The sequence below is a fragment of the Acipenser ruthenus genome, chromosome 34 (genome assembly GCF_902713425.1).
Source record: "Acipenser ruthenus chromosome 34, fAciRut3.2 maternal haplotype, whole genome shotgun sequence".
Classification (NCBI taxonomy): domain Eukaryota; kingdom Metazoa; phylum Chordata; class Actinopteri; order Acipenseriformes; family Acipenseridae; genus Acipenser; species Acipenser ruthenus.
The window spans coordinates 6292327-6315531 of record NC_081222.1 but is presented as its reverse complement, the minus strand read 5'-3'; the positions used below and the strand labels follow the sequence as shown (position 1 = coordinate 6315531).

The window sequence follows — 23205 nt, the reverse complement described above, 5'->3', positions numbered from 1 at the left end:
GTTGCTTTTGTTGACCCTAGGAATAACCAGCAGCCCCGCATCCTGTGGTCTCAGAGTGCGGTTTGGAAGATACGGGGTCAGTAACTCCTGCAAATAACTAGGCGCTAATCCATTCAGGGCCTTGTAAGTTAACAGCAAAATCTCAAAAGATAGATCAGGATCAAAGATGACCCCCAAACTCTTAATTTCTAGTTTAAGTTTTGATGAGCGACTGCAAGGGTCGAGCTCATGTAATTCCACATTTCCTTTTAGTTGGTTCTGTGATCTCACTCGCATAACCTCTGTTTTATCTGAATTCAACATTAGAAAATTCTGTGACATCTAATGCTTGATGCCTGTAAGGCAAGTAGCTAATAACACACTCATTGTAGGAATGCTAATGCAGTTACTGAACATGTTGCCAATCAGAAGGACTATTATTTCCCAGTGTCTTTGGGGAGAATGTGTCATGTGCTTAGTGATGTCATTGCCAATGTCAAGTGTGACAGCAAACATACACATAAGGGTGCAGAGTTAAGGTTGCATGTCTACCTCAACTTGCAATTTCTTAACCTTCTTGGACTTTTGCAACAAAAACTTAATGTTACTTTAACAAAGTTTTTGCCATTGAATATATATATCCTGTAAAAACAGTTGTATAAGTCTATTTTCTAGGTATTTTTAGGGGGTCCTAAAAAGGGGGAGCATCTTATACACCGATGTGACCAATAGGCTTTTTCCTGAAAAAAAAACTAATTATTACATAACATGCATAAAATGAAAAATAACATACAAAAACTAATTTCATACTTTGACAAAAGTATTAACAGATTTCATATGACACCCATTTGTTGCTAATTGTTGACAATTATCATGATTGAAAACCAACACATGATGATAATTATAGAATATATAAATACATAATCATCAAGTGCTGAAAAATAAATTGGAAATTTGTGATTAAAAAAGCAACAAAAATGGTTAAAACTAAAGAGTACAGGAACAATCTCAAAATGGCAGTGATACAACTAAACGAAAAAGGGTTATTATTGACAAACACGGGAGAACAGGAACTACTGCAACTAGCTCCAGATATGGAAGACCAAGAAAGATTTCTGCAAAATCTGGAAGAATTGTTCAAGCAGCCCGGCAAAATCCTCAGATTACTATGAAAGATTTGACACAAGAATTGAGAAAAGATGGTCAAGAAATTCATGAGTGAACAACTCAACGATACATTAACAAGATGAATGTCCATGGGCAAAAACCAAGATGCAAACCTTTGTTAAAAACAATACACAAAAGACAATTGGAGTTTTCCATTGACAAATCCAAAATATAGCTTTTTTTCACCAAGAAAGCAACAATATGTTTGGAGGAAGAGAGGAGAAGAATTTAACACTGAACCGCCGAGATTTCGGACTACATACATCCGCCGCACCCACAAAATGTGCGGCTCCATTTTAAAATGGCTTCGATATGAAAATGAACCAACAATCGGATACAGCTAAATATTTTTATTTATGAACATCATACATAACATTTTCAGAGCAGAAACAGTGTATTTACATTGAAAATTAAACTTTTTTTCTTATTTTTTTCAAAAAGAGCACATATACATAAACATGAAAAACTGTAATAACATAAACTTCATGCAATAAACTTCTGTGTAAACAGGTGTAGAAAGCTGTATGCACATATACAATTATAAAACATAAATAACTAGTTATAAAAATAGCATAAAACAAAAATATATAATAACTTATTCAACGTGAAAGCACTTTGAGTGAAACAGAGTTCAAAGGCTGTTTGTCTGTTCAGAGTTCTATTACAGCTTTCTAAGTACAATCTACGCAGAAAACACTTTTCAACTGTACCAGTGCATTTGCTACAGACTTGCCTTTTCACAACGGGCGCAGACATCAAAAGTTATGTTTTTGTTGCATTTAGCAACCTGGCATTGTCTTTTATTCCGTGTGCCAGTGGGCGCAGCGCTGGCTGAAGGTTGAGGGGCATTTGCCAGCCAGCCTTCGTGACTCTTATAAAAATGTTTCTGCCGTAGTTCCAGGGCTAGCTGCAAAATGATGTCCATCCGAGTGATTGTGTTGCCGGTGCACTCCTTGTACAAAACCAAAGTGTTGATGGCTGCCAGGTCCAAAACATTATAAAAAAACAGCCACAGGCCACCTGCGAGTACCACCTTTGACAGAATACAGCCATGCCTTTTGATCCCGTATATCCACACCGTACTTCGTTGCATTGTAAAATGCAACAGTCTCTGGCTTTCGTTTAGCATCAGGCCCGATGGTCACTGATCTGTGCAGAGAGCTTAGAATATACAATTTATTTATTTATTTTTTTTGCACCGTCACCCTCAGGGTGGCACAGTCGTTCTGCCTGAGAATTGTAGTCTAAATAATAATACTAATATATGATGCGTAGAATGACTTTCAACAGTGTTTCAAGCACTCAACAGAATTATAATACGTTATTTCACAATGATGTTGATTTTATTACAAAGCCCAGACTAAATTGTCGGCTATATTATATTGATTTCAATATGCCGCATAAATTGCGGGTCTGACGGTTGAAGAAGCAAGTGCTTATAACTTATTCATTTTTGCGATTCTGCAGCTGAAACACCTTCTGGGTATTTAATTCAAATATTTAGTAACACTTAAGAACGGACATGCACGAGATATTCACATACCCGGATATATTTAAATTTGAATTGCAAAAGCCGTTCAAAAAGCGGCTATGGCGGTGCTAGTGTTAAAGAAAAGTTCATCATGCCCAGTGTTAAACATGGTGGAGGTTGTGTGATGATATGGGCTTGTTTCTCTTCCTGAGGCACTATTAAGATATTTTGCACTCTCATTTGTTACCCAGTGCTAGAAGGCTTATATGACGGAAGTTTGCATTCCAGCAGGATAATGACCCTAAGCATTCTGAGAAGTCTACAAAGGAATTTCTGAAAAAAGGAAGATTACAGTTATGGATTGGCCATCTCAGTCCCAAGACTTGAATCCCATTGAGATGTTCGGGATTGACTTGAAGGCTGATGTTACAAAAAGGAAATCAAAGTCGATTGCAGAACTCAAAGCTGTATGTGTTGAAGAATGGGCAAAAATTTCTCAGGAAAGATGCCGGGAACTGGTTTCACAATACAAAATAAGACTTCAAGCTGTAAAGGAAGTAAAGGGTGGGCACACAAAATACTAATGTAAGGGTGCCCAAATACTTTTGTCAAAGTATGAAATTCATTTTTGCATGTTCTTTTTCATTTTATGCATGTTATGTAATAATTTGTTTTATTATAAATACATGTTCATGAGTATAAAGTCAGAACACAGCCAAACAGCCAATCAAATCGACTGGTCAGCCGTAAAGCTTGAGCTGCAACCCTGTGAACTCTGCAACCCTCTCAACTCACGCAGCTGAACTATCTCCGTCTTGTCAACCCGCTTAAGCTCATTTTATTGCTGAATGTGATTTTATAACTCCCATTTTCATTCAAACAAAAAGATCGTAAATCACAGAAAATGCATTCAGTTAAAAATACTCTTTTGTGAAATAACTTTTCCTAAGTTATTCATTTTTACTTGATTACATTTCTATTTTTCTGATGTATTTTCACACAATGCAGTACCAAAATAAATTATACAAGTCCCATAATTATCATTCTAATTAATTCAATTTTAATCAATTCCCTGAATGATAAATTACTTAATTTTTAGTGATTTAAGTAAAACTTTTAATACATTTAGGGATAGATGTACTAAGATGAGCCAGTCGCAGCACAAACATACCGCAATTTGCATTTTGGTTATGACAATTCGCAAAGTGCACATTTTGTCGTATGTACTAAGAATAAACATGTTAATGAAGAGAGCCACAATATACTAATTTAAATATTATTTGCGTCATCTTAGCGAGAGTTTGGTAATATGTCAGAGCTACTCTATTTTTGACCAGATCTCTTACGGAATTCACATTCGACAATGTCTGTCTCTAGGATTTTATTGTCACAAGTGTGAAATGTTTTGTTTGAAGCTCAATACTTAGTCTGATGAAGATTTAAATTTGTTTAACAAAGTCACAACTGATTGCTCTTCACAGTAGGAATCTCTTTTGTAACAGACAAAAAACGAGTTTCATTCAATTTTTAATCCACTTAGGTCTAGCATCCTTCCAAAGGTGCTACCTTCAAAGAATGTCTGGAATCTTAGGAGGTCTGTGGTCCAGTGGTTAAAGAAAAGGGCTTGTAACCAGGAGGTCCCCGGTTCAAATCCCACCTCAGCCACTGACTCATTGTGTGACTCTGAGCAAGTCACTTAACCTCCTTGTGCTCCATCTTTCGGGTGAGATGTAGTTGTAAGTGACTCTGCAGCTGATGCATAGTTCACACACCCTAGTCTCTGTAAGTCGCCTTGGATAAAGGCGTCTGCTAAATAAACAAATAATAATAATCTGAGGGGTTATATCTCTTAAAAACACAGATGGCATTCTGGACTTTAAAAGTTCCAGACCCACATATTGCTAGGAATTGTATTATCAATTATAAATAGTCTTCACATTTGCACTAGGGTGGGAATTTCAAGTAATTTAGTGCTCGAGTACTCGAGCGTTAAAACTTTTGAGTACTCGATGCCAGACAATATTATTCTACATATGCACCACAAAAATTACCACGTTAACACTAGAACCGCCGCGGTTATACTCACACCTAAAACCAGCGCCAGCAGTCATGACGGTACATTTTAAACAACGTCAATATTAAAATGAAAGACAACTATCTGATACAACTCAAAAGTTTTATTCAAGCACATCATATCAAACATCTGCACAGCCAAAACGCTGTATTTAAATGAACAATTAAACATAAAGAACATTGTAGGTTATATTCAAAATAAAAACATGTATTAAAGTCAGTTAAAATTCCGTCTTTGTTGCTAGGTGGGTGGACTTATAACTTCCTTATTTTCGTGATCCTGCCTTTCAAACGCCGTCAAGGTATTTATTTAGGAAAAGCCATAAACGGACAACCACATAACTTTCAGACACGCAGAGTAATTTAAATTTGAAAACCTCAACCCGTCAAAATGACTTCCATGGCTAGTGTTACGGTGGTATACATGAATAAAATATTGTAATGACCTCTGGTCTTGAGGCTCAAAGCAGGAGACGGAGACGGGATTCAGGCCCTAACAAAACTACTTTATTAATTAAACACACAGAGAAGAGAGCGGACCACTAGTCTCATGGGGGGGGGGGGGAGGGGCAGAGCAAAGGCGTCTAGATGACATGGTCCGCACCCAACAGGCATCAGTTCTAGGGTCGCTTTTCTACCCCAGCAGTTCAGTGTAGCTGAGTGTGTTTTATATAGCCATGTAATTAAAAAATGAAAAGACAGACGGAGATCCGAGAGATGATCAACCAACTCTGAAGGTGTTAATCAGAGTAAACCAAACGTGACTCAAGTGGGGGGAGGTGGGTTAACTGCAAGACGTGCATCACCTCCGATTAGGCACAAGCAAAAAGGCATTCTCCAGACAGGAAAAGAAAACATGATTCAGCTCATTACTGAGACAGAGTGCTAAAGCCTGTCCTTTGTTTATCTCTTCAGCTGTTGCAGTCTGCATCAGGCACATATTATTATTATTATTATTATTATTATTATTATTATTATTATTATTATTATTATTATTATTATTATTTAGTAGTAAAATTTCACAGCTGTATAAACTACAGGCGTTTACTGCCTTATTATTTACCATTGTGGCACATGTAAAATAATAAGATTGTACCACCTGTAGTTAGGAAACACAAACCGCTTTGCCATTGCTTGCATGTACAAACCAACCGGCAAAATCATCCATTCAAAATCACTTCCAGATTTCAAACTATTTGGATTTATGAGGAAGAATAAATGTATTCAAATTTAGCTATATATGTAGAATGGATGTGAGAAACCAAAGAAATTTGAGAAATGTTTTTAAGTGCACCCTACTTTACACTGATAAATCACTCAAGCTAGCTCTCTTGTGGTTTATATGTCACCAAATAATAGCTGGGCGTACATTACCACTTATGTTATAACTAGATGTGTTTTCAATCTAGCACAGGCAATGGAGGTGTAACATCTTGCTTGGGCAGGGAGGCAGGCAAGCAGGCAGACAGTCAGACACTTCATCTTGCTTGAGCAGGCAGGCAGACTGTTGGACAGACAGCCGACAGTCAGACACCTTTCACAGGCACTGAATTGATACCAGGCAGCAGGCTCCAGTTAGTCAATTATTTTAACAGTGAAATATAAAGACCCTCCGGTTGTATTTATTTTGTGTACAATGGCAGCACAGTCGGCCTTGTAATGGGAAATCGATATTTGATTTGACTCGGTGCCTTGACTCGTAAACAGAGTCCAAGCATGTCCCAGGCCTCTTCACGGCAGTGGAGCAGATTTATAGAGGGTTGTAAAAAACAAATCTAGTTTTGCTGAGAGATTTATTCCTTTCTTATAGTGAATGGATTGTCCTCCCACAGGGAAGAGCTAATTGAACTGCTGTTTACTACTACATGGCAATGAGGGGGGCTTTGACCATCGCAGTTACTTTGTAAACATTAAAGTGATTGTTGCTATGTGAACTGGCTGGCTGAGGGGTGACATGAGGCCAGGAAATGAAACCAAAACACACAGCAACTGCGGGCGATACCGAGACGCTACGGAGCTCAGTGTTTAATTAACACACAGAAAATAAAAGGTTGAACAAAACAGCACACAGCACTTGAGGCCAAAATAAATAGACAAAAAAAATGGACTAACAATAAACAAACAGTGGACTAACAGACAAACAAACACGGTGAGTCAGAACAAACAAGTATCGTGCTGGTCCTTCCAGCACAAAATAGCAATTGTATTATTTATTTTATTTATCCCCTCCACTCACCGAACACACCACCCCGAGTGAGTAAAACATGTATATATATATATATATATATATATATATATATATATATATATATATATATATATATATATATATACTACTGTGCCAGGATTCAATTACTAATTAATTATTCACTTGAATCCCAGCACTTGAACTAATTTGTGCAATCCTGTGCACGCATATTATTACCATACTTCATCTGCACGTGAAGTGATTATGCAATCCCTGTGCCTAAATACAACTACATATTTTAAATCACTTGTGCTACACAGACCCATTTATATCCTGTGCACCAATACCAATACACCAACATCAACATTTATAAATATCATATGGGAGATAATGAAATTGAAGAAGGGAACTATGAAAAAGACCTAGGAGTTTATGTTGACTCAGAAATGTCTTCATCTAGACAATGTGGGGAAGCTATGAAAAAGGCCAACAAGATGCTCAGATATATTGTGAGAAGTGTTGAATTTAAATCAAGGGAAGTAATGTTAAAACTTTATAATGCATTAGTAAGACCTCACCTAAAATATTGTGTTATTTGATATTGTTGCTCTAGAAAAAGTGCAAAGAAGAGCAACCAGAATTATCTCGGGTTTAAAAGGCATGTCGTATGCAGACAGGCTAAAAGAATTGAATCTATACAGTCTTGAACAAAGAAGACTACGCAGCGATCTGATTCAAACATTCAAAATCCTAAAAGGTATAGACAATGTCGACCCAGGGGACTTCTTTGACCTGAAAAAAGAAACAAGGATCAGGGGTCACAAATGGAGATTAGATAAAGGGGCATTCAGAACAGAAAATAGGAGGAACTTTTTTACACAGAGAATTGTGAGGGTCTGGAACCAACTCCCCAGCAATGTTGTTGAAGCTGACACCCTGGGATCCTTCAAGAAGCTGCTTGATGAGATTCTGGGATCAATAAGCTACTAACAACCAAACGAGCAAGATGGGCTGAATGGCCTCCTCTCGTTTGTAAACTTTCTTATGTTCTTATGTTCCGAACACACCACACGCAACACAACACATAACACACCCATGGAGGGGGGCACACTGCCACAAGCTAACAGAATAATGCCATACCTGTCCTGCACTTCTGTCAGCTGTATAGGTTTCAGATGTGCAGTTTTCAATGGCACATTTTTAAACATGATGTCTTGATATCTGTTACACTTGTACTTCCTGTGTGATTTCACCTCAGCAGTGTCTTCAGGGTCAGTTTAATGAAAACGTTGCATTTAGTGTAGTAATATAGATTCAAAGGAAAGTGAGAAGGTAAAACTGTAAGAAACTACGTCAAGTAGACAAACATATTGGCTAGTCCTTCTTAGGGATGTCACGATGTGAACATTTTCTCAAACGATTATTCTGTGGGGTATTATCATGATAATTGCAATACAGCACAATATTTTACAAAAAACTGCCAAAAAAAAAAAAAAATTCTTACAGATTTAAAATGTTAACTATTTATTTAGCTAAAATGTGTTTTATAACATTATAAACATTATACAAAAATAGGGTGCTTAATTATAATACAACAGATATTTACAACAGGTATCAACTACTGTAGATAAACTAAAGTGCCATTTTAATCAAGATTAGTCCTTTTGTTTTGTTTTTTACCTGATTAGTTTGGGTGTTTCCCATAATTGTTAGTCTGATTTAAGGATGCTAAAAATGTCTTATTCCCAAATCAAATAGCTACTATTGGGTTAAACACATTTCTAAATGGAGCTGGTCACGACAGCCTGCCCTAAGTTTTATTCCAGTACCAGTAATTGAGCATATGAAAATGAATAAATAGAATACATGTGATATAGTGAGTTTGGTGTGCGCTGAGTGTTTAGGGAGTAGCGTTTAAATATATTGACTCTCCTGTTGGAGTACACACCACACTCACTATATCCTTGTGTGTTTTAAATAGTATTAACAGAGTTTATCCTCCTTAAGCTATGTAGCTAAAAATATATATATCATTTTGGTTTTTAATCATAAAATGTGAATACTTAAAAGCATTAGGATTATTATTATACATTTAATTAATTTTACTGTTTTTAATAAAGCTTTTTTGTAAAGCGGTTGGTGTAAATGAGTCAACATATTCATCGTGTTGCTGCTCTTTGAAAGAACAACAGCTTGGCATCATTTACAAACTGGCACTCCCTCTTCAATAACCTGAACATTGTCATTTCTTTTAAAACCAAAATGATCTCCGATCCTTTTATCCGTTTTTTGGGAGGAAAGAGTTTCTGTCATTCTCACTATCCTCCATATTTGTTGTGCGCTGCTCTTGTTGATTTCTGTGGCTGTATAAAACCCAGTGAAAGGTTCATTATCACCATCTACTGGATGTACCTATTACATGTTCTTCCAAACCCCTAGTCCTTCCTCAGTTTACCCATTACTACACTGAAGAAGGCACGACACAAGCTCAAACATTTGTCTCCTCTACTCATTTTCTTATTGATTTTAGAATTCTGACTGAGCGTTTGAAGTTATGGAACAGTAGGAACTTTGCAACCTATTCTCTGTTGTGTATTGCACTGGTGAGACCACACTTAGAGTAACTGTGTCCAATTCTGGTCACCACAGTACCAAGGGACATTGTTGCCCTGGAGAGAGTCCAAAGAAGAGCAACCAGACTAATTCCAGGGCTTCAAGGACTGAGCTGCAAAGATAGGCTGAAATAACTGAATTTATTAATCCTAGAACAAAGAAGAATTAGGGGGATATGACTGAAGTCTTCAAAATCTTAAAAGGAATTGACATAGTTAACAGGAACTAGGACCAGAGCACAGTGTGATATAGACTTCAGACAGGGAAGGAGACACTTCTTTACTCAGAGTGGTGAGGGTATGGAATGGGCTACCTAGTCATGCTGTTGAGGCAGAATAACTTGGATCCTGTAGACCCAACTTGACAAAGTTCTCGTTAGTAAATACTCCTCTGTTCTTCTGCTCTCTCTCTCTCTCTCTAGGTCCTGGGCTCTTGGTGCCATCGCCCTGCTCTTTCTCCTGGGGCTGACCTGGGCGTTCGGTCTTCTGTTCATCAATGAGAACACTGTCATCATGGCGTATCTCTTCACCACCTTCAACGCCTTCCAGGGCATGTTCATCTTCATCTTCCACTGCGCCCTGCAGAAGAAGGTGTGTCTGTGTCTCTGAACCCAGTATCTGTGTTTGTCTCTCGTTCTTTTTATGTGAGGTGTATCTGTATGTGTGTGTGTGTGATCTCATCGTCTGGCAATCAGAGCCCTTCACCTGTCTGTCTATCTGTCTGTCTGTCTGAGACATTTTTCTCTCTGTCAGTCTGCCTGTCCATTATAAATCCAGTGTCTGTAAAAGGTGAAGGACACACAGAGCTGGAGACCTCTGTCTGGCTGTGAGCCTCTTTTTTAAACCATACGGCTGTCTGTCTGTTTGAGGTATCTCAATGTCTTTTTATCTGTATGAGCCAATGTTGTTTGTCAGTCTGTAATGGATTCATTGACTGACAGCTATAAAGCCTGAAGCCCTCTAGCTGTCTGTCTGTCTAAGGCCTATGTATGTATTTCTTTCTGTCTCTAGCAAATGCAGTGCCTTAGAAAGCTGAGAGACAAACATCTGTCTGTTGGTCTGCTTGTTTGCATGGAAGGTTCTGGTTCTGTCTTAGAATAGCTGTAGTTGAGGCAGCTGCAGTGTGGCACTCTCTATATTTAGAAACCCTATGAAAAGGGCTCTGCACTCCAGCTCTCTCTCTGGTGCTTGCCTGCCTCTCTCCTGGGCTCTTTCATAACATTATAGCCAATTTCATGCTGCAGTGAGGGAGTACTGTCACTGGCTTTCTTCAGAAAGAATGGGCCGTACTAGAGCACAGATCCAGGAGCTGTGAGATCCAGGTCAGGGTCTATACTGCCCTCCAGTGGGAGCGACAGTGCCTTTTACAAGCAGGGTGTATAGACAGAGCTGAAAGAACCAGGGTAGAGTTTAAACTTCTTAACACTGTCCCCAATGGGAGAGAAGGTGGTATAGAGTAAATAGAACCTAGTTAGACTGCACCTTTACAAGTAGGGAGTGCAGTGAGTTTGCCTACACATTGACCTCTGAAACCCATTATAAATTTAAATGTACAACATATTGCAGGCATTTCTAATGATATAGCTCCTGTATAGACCCAACTACAGTCCCCACAATGCTATGTTGTACTGACTTCTGGTGTGTGATTGATTGGACAGGTGCACAAGGAGTACAGTAAGTGCCTGCGTCACTCCTACTGCTGTAGCCGAACATCCACCGCTAATTCTCACGGCTCTCTCAAGACTTCCGCAATGAGGACCAATAATCGCTACTATACTGGGACGCAGGTACGCCATGGACCGACTCATAGACAGGTACAGTATCCAAAGAGACTACCTCTTTAAAAAAAAAATAAACGCGAGCAGTGCCACTGCTACCAAGATGTTTTGTTCATCACTCTGGCTTTTTGGAAATACTCAAACAAACCTAATACATTCAAGGACAAATGTTTAGACTAGAAGTCTTTTCAATGTCTTCAAGGCTTCTCATCAAAACATTTCTCATTGAATGTATTAATATGTTTCTTTTAGTATTTCTAAAATTACCACCAGTTATGGTTTAATAATTGTGGATGGTCCTCTCTCTTCCTGTAGACAGCTGGTTTTAAATTCTGGGGTTGGTTAAGTACCACATAATTAAAGTGGACTTTACTTACTTTAATTCAGCCCCCCTCTCTATTGTTAGAGAGAACCCCAATAACAACAAAACAGATCAAAAAAGAAAAAGAGGGAGAAAGTCCAAATTAAAGGAATTAAAACAAGCAGCGATATACGATAATTGAAAGTTTCTTTTTGTCCAACCCTAGAGAAGTGTATATCCAATTGTCATATCTTGGTTTGTACATTCTCAAGTTATTGTGCACATCCTAAAGATGTTGGCCCTGGAAAAATGTGATCTAGCATCCAGTTGTTTTGATTTCGTCAACTCATTCAAACAGGAGACTAGTTGCTGTTGTGGTTACTCTAGTATTGCCACTGACAACAAACACTATTCTCAATGTTTTTGTAAACTTTATTTGCCATACTAAATTGAAATGATAGATTGAACGTATAGGACAGTGAGGAAGCAGACTTGGTCTACACTGACAGACAACATTCAGAGGAGATTTTCTTGTATCAGAAAAAAGGTAAAATACATGAATACTGTATTTACATATTTTTCAGTAGGTTGATTTGGAAGAGAAACATAGTTTGAAAGAATGTCCTTAGGACATAAGAACATAAGAATGTTTACAAACGAGAGGAGGCAATTTGGCCCATCTTGCTCATTTGGTTGTTAGTAGCTTATTGATCCCAGAATCTCATCAAGCAGCATCTTGAAGGATCCCAGGGTGTCAGCTTCAACAACATTACTGGGGAGTTGGTTCCAGACCCTTACAATTCTCTGTATAAAAAAGTTCCTCCTATTTTCTGTTCTGAATGCCCCTTTATCTAATCTCCATTTATGACCCCTGGTCCTTTTTTCTTTTTTCAAGTCAAAGAAGTCCCCCGGGTTGACATTGTCAATACCTTTTAGAATTTTGAATGCTTGAATCAGATCACTGCGTAGTCTTCTTTGTTCAAGACTGAAAAGATTCAATTCTTTTAGCCTGTCTTCTTTCCACTCTTTCTAGAGCAGCAATATCCTTTTTGTAACGAGGTGACCAGAACTGAACACAATATTCACAATGAGGTCTTACTGATGTATTGTAAAGTTTTAACATTACTTCCCTTGATTTAAATTCAACACTTTTCACAATATATCCAAGCATCTTGTTGGCCAGGCTTATTGGTCTTTAGTTACCTGGTTTTGTTTTGTCTCCCTTTTTGTGGATCAGTATTAGGTTTGCAATTCTCGAGTCTATCAGTACAACCCCTGTGTCAAGAGACTGTTGCATAATCCTGGTTAGCGGTTTGTAAATAACTTCTTTACTTCTTTAATTTCTTTGAGTACTATTGGGAGGATCTCATCTTGTAATGGGCGGGGGGGGGGGGGTTGTTATGTGTGTGTGGGTCATCACTGAACAATAGTGAGGCAGACACAGAGCATTGGGTGTTGATACACAGCACAGATGCACAGATTTAATTTCAACAGCAATGGTTAGCCCAAGTGTCACATTTAATAAAGAAAAGAAAACAAAGCTAAAAATAAGTTTTCTTTCAAGTAGGGATTATTAACCATTACAAATGGGTGCTTCCCTTTAAGACACCCGAACCCTGAAAACTTTACACCAAAGACCCTCGTCAGAGCAGGGTGACGTAGCTGCTGCTCCACCCCTGCAGCATAAGACAGATATGTGCCCTAGTAACATCGGCATTTTCCTTTTCAGCAGAGCCTGATTACATCTGAGAATTTATAAGTATTATCTTTCTTTCGCTATATACCTTTTTAGCACTTTCTTAGCCTTTGCTTAAACTGCTGAATTTGAATTACTGAATCGCTGAAGTAATATTGTTTATTTCAAGCTTTTCTTGTACTACAGTCTAGTGCTGGTTAAGTCCCTCCGCGACCTTGTGCGCCGTGGGAAGCCTGCAGCTCCAGTGCTGTTCCTTCCCGGGACCTTCGCACGGCAAGTCGACTGACTTGATTCGGCTGATACCTAAAAATAAATAAATAAATAAATAAATAAAGTACTGATAATATAATAATTTATATTGTTAAAATTAGCCGTATTGTTTTTGCTTTGTGTTTTTCTACGGTTGTGTGTATATATTGTATGTATATTGTGTTTCATTTTCTTACAGAGAGGTAAGGATTGAAACAAAACCGAGCAGCTGTGGGCGTGCCTATTATTATTATTTATTTCTTAGCAGACGTTGGCAGCTTGTTGCTGTATTAGTGTAGCTATCCAGCACACTTTTGCAAGGGCTTGTTTTTCAAGCAGGCTGCTTCCAGTCTCGTGTCTGTACTGACTGGAAGGTTAGCCAGTGGCTGTTGTTACAGGTGGGCATCCATGTTAACGCACCACTAGCAGTAATTACTACTTCAGTGCAGGTTGCATTCTAGTCTCGTTATCTGTCTATTGCACACTACACTATTCTAAGTGCATTGACACTGTCCGCCCTGTACACGGTCCGCATTGCGCACGGACACTAATACTGACATGGTCACTGCCTATTGTGCACTGACACCGTCTGTTGCGTACAATAATACTGTATACTGTATGCACTGACACTGTCTGTCGTGTGCACTGATACTGCCTGCTGTGTGTACTGGCATTGTCTACTGTGTGCACTACTGTTGTACTGACACTGCTCACTCTTACTACTGTGTGCACTACTACATAGTACAGAGTCTGTTTTTACCATGCCTGGGTTTCATGCATGTGTTTCTTGCAAGGCTAAGTTGCCTCTAGAAGACGGACATGTTCAGTGCATTGTCTGTCTGGGTCCTGAGCATGCTCAGGAGGCTCTGATTGATCGCACTTCATGTGATTTCTGTGTGGCCCCTTCACCAAGCACACCCTGGACTGTCGGCTAGCCCGTCTTCCAGGAAACGCTCCCTCACGTCCGCTCAGCGCTCGCCATTGCCACGCTCGGTCAGTGAGGCTGCACCCTCCTCCCGTGACTCTGTGTCAAGGGAGGGTGTGCATCACAGTCGAGAAGCCATGCTCCTCATCTTCTCCCCCGCCTTCTCCCCCTCCAAAACAGAGGAAGAAGAAAGCTCGCCATTCACGTTTGGCAGATAGGGAGCAGATAGATAAGATCTGGGAGGTCCTGTCACACCAGCAGGTTATTCTTACTGAACTGCTGCAAGAGCGCTCAGCAGCACCGGTACCACCGGTCCTACCTGCCCCTGTACAGGCAAGGGCATGTGATCTAAGGGGTGATACACTATCTATGAACAGGATATAGTGTTCCCATCTGATGATGCAGACTCTAACAGCGCCTCAGTGACCCAGCCTTCTTTATCAGAAGAGCTTATGCCCCTAATACAGCGGGCAACTGCAGTTTTGCAGCCCACAGCACAGTGGCACCCTGCACCCGTTTTCGCATGCATACTTTATATCGCCCTGTTCCTAGGCAACAGATGCAGGCTGCGCCTCAGGCGAAGCAGCACCACAGACCCCTGGGTGCTCACTACTGATCAAACTGGTTGCTTGCTCCAGTTCCAACATGGCCCTCCTCCCTTCCGGGGCGTGACAATAACCCAGAAGCCGTCGCCCAGGTGACTCAGGAGGTAGCAGCTCTGCTGCAAAGAGGGCCATTTACATAATAAACCCCTCCAACAAGAAGGGGGGGGTCCTATTCCAGGCATGTTCTGGTGCCAAGAAGGGATGGTGGCCTCAGAGCAATCCTCAGTCTCACACAGGTAAACCTGTATCTGAGGCGGAGCCAGTGCAAGATGCTGACTTCGCAATGGCTGTTGCAGCTCAGCAGGCCAGATGTCTGGTTCACCATGGTGGACCCAAGGGACAGTTATTTTCACATCCCCTTAACAAGTGTACAGGAAATACCTGAGGTTAACTTTTCAGAAAACCATATAACAGTTCAGTGTTCTGCCGTTCGGCCTCTCTCTAGCTCCACGCGTACCCATCCAGTTTTAAATAACTTTAGCATAACAGAGGCAGAAGTGTTAAAGGGACTAGGAGCTCTTAAAATAAACAAATCCCCTGGGCCGGATGAGATCCTCCCAATAGTACTCTAAGAAATGAAAGAAGTTAGTTACAAACCGCTAACCAAGATCATGCAACAGTCTCTTGACACAGGGGTTGTAACGACAGACTGGAAAATTGCAAATGTAATACCGATCCACAAAAAGGGAGACAAAAACGAACCAGGTAACTACAGACCAATAAGCCTGACTTCTATTATATGTAAACTTATGGAAACTATAATAAGATCCAAAATGGAAAATTCCCTATATGGGAACAATATTCTGGGAGACAGTCAGCATGGTTTTAGGAAAGGGAGATCGTATCTAACTAACCTGCTTGATTTTTTTGAGGATGCAACATTGACAATGGATAATTGCAAAGCATATGACACGGTTTATTTCGATTTCCAGAAAGCTTTTGACAAAGTCCCGCATAAAAGATTAATTCTCAAACTGAACGCAGTAGGGATTCAAGGAAATGCATGCACATGGATTAGGGAGTGGTTAACATGTAGAAAACAGAAAGTACTGATTAGAGGAGAAACCTCAAAATGGAGCGAGGTAACCAGTGGTGTACCACAGGGATCGGTATTAGGTCCTCTGCTATTCCTAATCTACATGAATGATTTAGATTCTGGCATAGTAAGCAAACTTGTTAAATTTGCAAATGCCACAAAAATAGTAGGAGTGGCAAACACTGTTGCAGCAGCAAAGGTCATTCAAAATGATCTAGACAGCATTCAGAACTGGGCAGACACATGGCAAATTACATTTAATAGAGAAAAGTGTAAGGTACTGCACGCAGGCAATAAAAATGTGCATTATAAATATCATATGGGAGATGCTGAAATTGAAGAAGGAATCTATGAAAAAGACCTAGGAGTTTATGTTGACTCAGAAATGTCTTCATCTAGACATTGTGGGGAGGCTATAAAAAAGGCCAACAAGATGCTCGGATATATTGTGAGAAGTGTTGAATTTAAGTAATGTTAAAACTTTACAATGCATTAGTAAGACCTCACCTAGAATATTGTGTTCAGTTCTGGTCACCTCGTTACAAAAAAGGATATTGCTGCTCTAGAAAGAGTGGAAAGAAGAGCGACCAGAATTATCCCGGGTTTAAAAGGCATGTCGTATGCAGACAGGCTAAAATAATTGAATCTATTCAGTCTTGAACAAAGAAGACTATGCTGTGATCTGATTCAAACATTCAAAATCCTAAAAGGTATAGACAATGTCGACCCAGGGGACTTTTTCGACCTGAAAAAAGAAACAAGGACCAGGGGTCACAAATGGAGATTAGATAAAGGGGCTTCAGAACAGAAAATAGGAGGCACTTTTTCACACAGAGAATTGTGAGGGTCTGGAACCAACTCCCCAGTAATGTTGTTGAAGCTGACACCCTGGGATCCTTCAAGAAGCTGCTTGATGAGATTCTGGGATCAATAAGCTACTAACAACCAAACGAGCAAGATGGGCTGAATGGCCTCCTCTCGTTTGTAAACTTTCTTATGTTCTTATGTTCTTACTTGCAAAGTGCGTGGAGGCTATACCCAGTTGAGACTCAGAGGCATCAGGGTACTCAACTTCCTGGATGATCGGTTCATTTGCGCCGAGTCTCCAACACAGATACACGAACACACAGAGCTTGTTACCTTAATAGCCCCATACTTGCCCAGGACAGTTTGGTTCTTCTCCCTGATGCAGCTCTGGAGCGACCAGCCGTGGGGACAGCTGACATGCCGCGACCTGCTCAGCCAGGCGCAGGGCACTTTGTGGCACCCCAAACCATCTAGCCTACGGCTCTGGGTCTGGCCTCTGAACAGCTGCATTTGAGCCATCTGGGGTTATCGAACAGGGTATTTGACACCCTGCAAAATGGGTAGACTCTACCCGTTCCCAATATGGGTACAAGTGGAGCGTGTTTCAGGTGTGGTGCTTGTCTTACAGGACCTTTTTGATGAGGGGAAATCCCCATCTACTTTAAAGGTCTATTTGGCAGCCATCTCTGTGTGTCATGTAAAAATAGATTCAGTCTCCCCATGAGCTCATTTCCTGGCGGGGCAATTTCCTGGCTTAGGTCACCGTTGAAGGATATAGTTCCTCGTCGGAGGTTGAATGTAGTGCTTAATGTACTGATGTAACTTCCGTTTGAGCCCATGCACTCAGCTGAGCTCAAATTTTTGTCTTTCAAGGCGGCTTTCTTGCTTGCATCTCCTCAGTTAAGCGGGTGAATGAAATTCAAGCATTTTCAGTTTTGAAAGCTTGCCTAATTTTTTACCCTTCGTACTAATCCGTCTTTTTTGCCGAAAACCATCTTGGTTTTTCATGTTAACCAGTCGGTGGAATTGGAGGCTTTCCATCCCCCTCCTTTCCAGTTTGACAGGGAGCGCCAGCTCCACATGCTTTGCACAGTGTGGGCATTAGCATATTATGTTGACAGGACTAAAAGCTGGAGGAAGTCAGAACAATTCTTTGTCTTAAGTAGCTAAGTCCCAAGGACAGGCTCTGTCTAAACAGCGTCAGTCTAAATGGTTGACAGGCACAGTTAAGACTGCTTATGAACTGGCCAATCTACCCCTGCCAGAGGTGTGGCCATTCCACCAGGGGTCAGGCGACTTCATGGGCTTTGTTCCAGGGTGCATCTGTCCAGGACATATGCAATGTAGCCGTGTGGGCTTCTCCCCATACTTTTACTAGGTTCTACTGACTGAATGTTGTAGATCCGCAGAACCCTGGTTTCGGCACAAGAGTGCTGAGGGCGGCTTCCCTGTCGTCACCCTCACAGCAGAACATTAGGTCATTTCATCTTGTCTCCTCCTGGGATATTGATTACAGGCACAAGGAGGTTTCGGATTAGCCTTGCAGCTCTTTGATGTATACTACCGTGTCTTGGCGACATCTTGGGTATATTGGTTAATATTCCCTTCTTGAAAGGGAACATTATTATTATCATAACCCTGGTTCCCTGAAATAGGAATATTAACCATTAACTTTGAGGTCACAGCGTTCTTGGTCACAATTCTCGAAGGAAAATGCTGATGTTACCAGGGCACATATCTGTCTTATACTGCGGGGGCGGAGCAGCAGCTACATCACCCTGCTCTGACCAGAGTCTTTGATATCAAGTTTTCAGGGTTCGGGTGTCTTAAAGGGAAACATCCATTTGTAAAATTTAATATTCCTATTTCAGGGAATCAGGGTTATGATAATAACCTAATGTTTGCCACAAGAGGATAGTGCTAGCCTCACTAAAAGAAACGTCCTGCTCCTGGAACCTAGTACGCAAACTCTCTCCATACACTGTTTGGGATCAACCTCCCCTAACTAACCTACTTCTGGACTCCTGGGGCCGGTTGTACTAACGAGATCAAAAAACAGGATCGGATCCGGGCTCACTGGAGCCGGATCATGAAAAGGCATTGGCTGCGTTCACGATATGCAGACTTTGCTAACTCTGCGCAGATTCTGTGGAAAACCTGCCCAAATTCGTCGTCTGCGTGAACTGAGCCGGAAAAGACGTCACCAGATCACGCATCCACAGGCTTAAAAGTCTGCACAGCCGCGCAGCTTCTCAAGAGGTTCTGTGCTGGAGCAGCCGCGGCTCAAAACAATAGATGAGCGTTGGCTGACAAAGAAGTGTGTAGCAACCAGATACAATCCTCACTCCATGTGCTACTGCCACCTAGTCAGGGGGTGTGAATCGCCTTGTCATTAATTCTCTTATGAATGATTTGTAATACAAATTAAAATGATTTGACTCTTTTTCCACACAGTTATTATACTTTTCAAATATTCAGATATTTATTCTAAAGGTTTAAACATGTAAAAAAATAAAATAATACTAAACGATTGAAATGAACCTAAAACCGCTTTGTTATTTTCAGCAGGTGTAATTGGTTATTGATGAAAGGCTATCAGGGACAGGTAATAACCTACTTTGAATTAAGGAGAATAAATTAGCTTTAATAACAGGTAGTTGAAGTGAGATATGTGACCATATGTTCAAATATTTGAACTATTTTTGTCCCAGATCAAAATACAGTACTGTCTAACAACCCCTTTGTGATAGGGCGGGGGGAATCCTGCCCGTTATAATACTCATTAATTTGTCTCACATCACAAAACATACGTTTATATTATCTCTTTATAGCAGGGACTTTTTCTATTATACATTTTCTGATCATGCTGTAAATTATGAAGCTGGTGGAGCACAAAGAGAACTTCGATTGCATCCACTTCTTCTGCGATTAGAATTTCTCTCAACACCACCTCCATTTTGGTTCTGCTCAGAACTGTTGTTCATCTACCAAAGCTGTCCACGCTCCGTCTGCACAGACAGTGACGTTACGCGCAGACTCCCGTCTGCAATCTAGCCGGCAAAAAAGTGTTGTGAACGCACCCATTGTACTAAGCGGATCAGGATCAAGCTCCGCTGATCCGAAATCTTGATCTGATCCTGGAGCTGCGCAGCCGTTACTAGGGAAACTGAATGAGAAGCGAATATGCGTGGTGCAGAGACTGAAGATTCTGAAAATGAAATGCATTTAATTTAAACTACATAAATCAGAAGCAACTACTGTACATGTATAATTTAAAATGTCAGCGATTCTATAAAAACAGATCGAGTATATTAATACCGGTATCTGGTTTTGTTTTGTTTTTTTAACTTCTAAAAATGTTTTAATAAATGTTAGTGTAATCACGGTCGTGTGTATTTTCTGACGGACATAAGGATATTTTACAGCGGTATAGCCTTTATACACCAAACATCTAGCTGCAGCGTCGGTTCAGGGCAAATTATCAACACATTTTGAGCAAATGTAATCAAGTGCTGACAGACAGCTGCAACTAGAAGGGGGAGATTGAGGCTGTCAAAAGGTAAGCTCAAGTTATTGAGAAAAAAGGAATTGGGGGGGGGGGGGGGGGAAATGATATGCAAAAAAAAAAAAAAAACATTAAATCTAATTAAAGCAATGATTTAATTGTAATCGATAACATGAGAACGCCAGTATGACTTTGTCAACACAGAAAATGTAGAAATATTATTTATGAAACCTCATTACGCATTCAGGTCTATTTTTTTCTGTAGCTATATGGCCGAAAACTGAAATGTCATATATAGCTAATCACAAACTAATACAATGTACAAAGTTTTTTGTTTTTTTTCTAATTGATATTATCTTAATAGAGTACTGCAAGCAGGTTTTAAAGTTTATTAAGTTGTCGTTACAATTATCCAAATTCAGTATAGTGCTTATTTAAATATTATTTTAGCAATTTAAAAAAGGTTTCAGTTATGTATTTTGATGATGCATGGTCCATTTTAAAAACGTTCGATCAAGCTCTGATCCGATTCCGATCTTGGTCTAAATTAAGAAACATGCTTGATCCGATAGTTGGGCCCTATTCTTACTTCTTCCTTGCCGAAAACCTCAAGAGGGTTTTGCCTATCTTTCAAAACCCGACCTATACATGTCTGACGGTTTCAAATAAAATGAATTGCGTTTAGTTCCCCAATTTATCAAAAGCAAGATCAGGTTTGAGCTCAGATTTGAGCACAGATTGAGCACTGATCCGTTTAGTACAACACAACTAGGATCAAGATCAACATCTGAGCCCGGATCCGGGATCGGATCCCTTTAGTACAACCGGCCCCTGGAGTCTTGGCCTTCTCACGGCAACTCCTGCCTCTTCATACGGCCTCAGCTGGGCAATTCCTTCATGAGCACCGTCTTGCAGTTGAAGGGTTCCGCAGTAGTTAATCCTGTGGAGTGTCTCCTAGGTTGTGGTTGTGTACAGGGGTAGATGTTCCCAGGGTTAGTGCTAGCTCCATAGCTTCAGCTCCTTGGTTGATACGAGTCTGCAACACAACATGAAACAAAACACAGTATTCTTTCACTCAGCGCCCGTCTGTATGGCTATGGCCACGCAGCTTCTCCGGGCACGCCCCCCAGCCAATCAGGACCTCCCAATCAGCTCAGCACCGGCCAAGCCTAACTGCTCAATTAGTTCCTTAGCAACGCGTCTCCTGTTGCGCGTCCCAGCTGCTTCCAAGAAGGCACACATGCACTCCATGAACCAGCGACATGGTCTCCCTGTCACAGTCCTTTACTAGAGATTAAGGCCCTACTGTTGACCAATCAGGTTAAAAGAAATCTCAGATCCATTTTCTAATATAATTCAAGTAACTAATTTTTTATTTGTTTTATTTTAAATGCTATAGTAGGACATGTACATTAGCAGGTATATTTTACGTAGTTGGTATTTAATTTAATTAAAATTAAGTGATATAATAATGTTACTACCATTGATTTTAGGACAGCTCTGGTACTTTTTCTTTTTGCCACTGCACCCCCGATTGCAGGGCTGCAGTATCCTGAAGGGCCATAGCAAAGAACACCGTGGAATCTGGCCCTTTTATATAATCCCTCTGCCAGACAACAAGCTGCAGTGTAGCACGTGGTAACCTGTCCTACAAGTAGTAAAATACCATGTGTTAACTGGTGGGGTTATATGCTAATGAGGTATTTTAGAGCGTGGTATTTATTCCAGCAAAATTACACAGTAAAAAGGTAAAAACACCACCCTTTAGTGAATGAGCCCCACTGTGTGGTAAACCGGAGAACAAATATGTAAGCTGTATGTTCTACATATTAGCAAATGAGTGGCGGCTGGTGGACAAAAAAAATGGGGAGACAGAAAAAAAGCAGAGGGCTTGGCTTCCCCTTAACCCCCAGCAAGCAGTAGAATCGTATTATTGTATTCTGACTGGCAACATTTTTCATATTATTATTATTTGTATTTATTTATTTGGCAGACGCCTTTATCCAAGGTGACTTACAGGTGTTACAAGGCAGTACTGTACAGGGTTACAATGCAAGATTAGTATTTAAATACAGTATAGTTTAAAGTAAGTGCAGATAATACTAATAATTTACAATATGAACTAGGATGCAACAAGTTAGGATTACAGCAAGTTATAGCTACAATTACATATTAGTAGTGCAATAGTGCAAGGATAGTGCATCAGCTGAGGATCCAGTAACGTGGTGCTTAGGTCAGGTAAGTCCAGTGCATAGGGGCAGATCAAGAGATCTACAAGTGCAGTCTAAACAGGTTTACCCCTGGCTGTTAAACACAATCTTCTCCACTAACCAACAGAGAAAAGAAAGCAGCAGCCCATCATAGTTTATTCTAATATACTTTATATACTGTTACACACTGCCAGCGTATGTTTAAAAACACACTGTATACAACATAAGAACATACATAAGAACATAAGAAAGTTTACAAACAAGAGGAGGCCATTCAGCCCATCTTGCTCGTTTGGTTGTTAGTAGCTTATTGATCCCAGAATCTCATCAAGCAGCTTCTTGAAGGATCCCAGGGTGTCAGCTTCAACAACATTACTGGGGAGTTGGTTCCAGACCCTCACAATTCTCTGTGTAAAAAAGTGCCTCCTATTTTCTGTTCTGAATGCCCCTTTATCTAATCTCCATTTGTGACCCCTGGTCCTTTTTTCTTTTTTCAGGTCAAAAATGTCCCCTGGGTCAACATTGTCTATACCTTTTAGGATTTTTAATGTTTGACTCAGATAACCGCATAGTCTTCTTTGTTCAAGACTGAATAGATTCAAT

The 23205-nt window shown here is 40.2% G+C and overlaps 1 protein-coding gene across 1 annotated transcript in view; it reads left to right on the top strand.

Annotated features, from left to right (window-relative positions):
* LOC117402159 (adhesion G protein-coupled receptor L1-like) overlaps positions 1–23205 on the top strand; it is a 267345-nt gene that overhangs the window by 211121 nt on the left and 33019 nt on the right. The window contains exons 19-20 of the mRNA XM_059006982.1: positions 9913–10081; positions 11149–11304. Of these exons, the coding sequence (XP_058862965.1) occupies positions 9913–10081; positions 11149–11304 (325 nt within the window). The remainder of the gene's footprint in view (positions 1–9912; positions 10082–11148; positions 11305–23205) is intronic.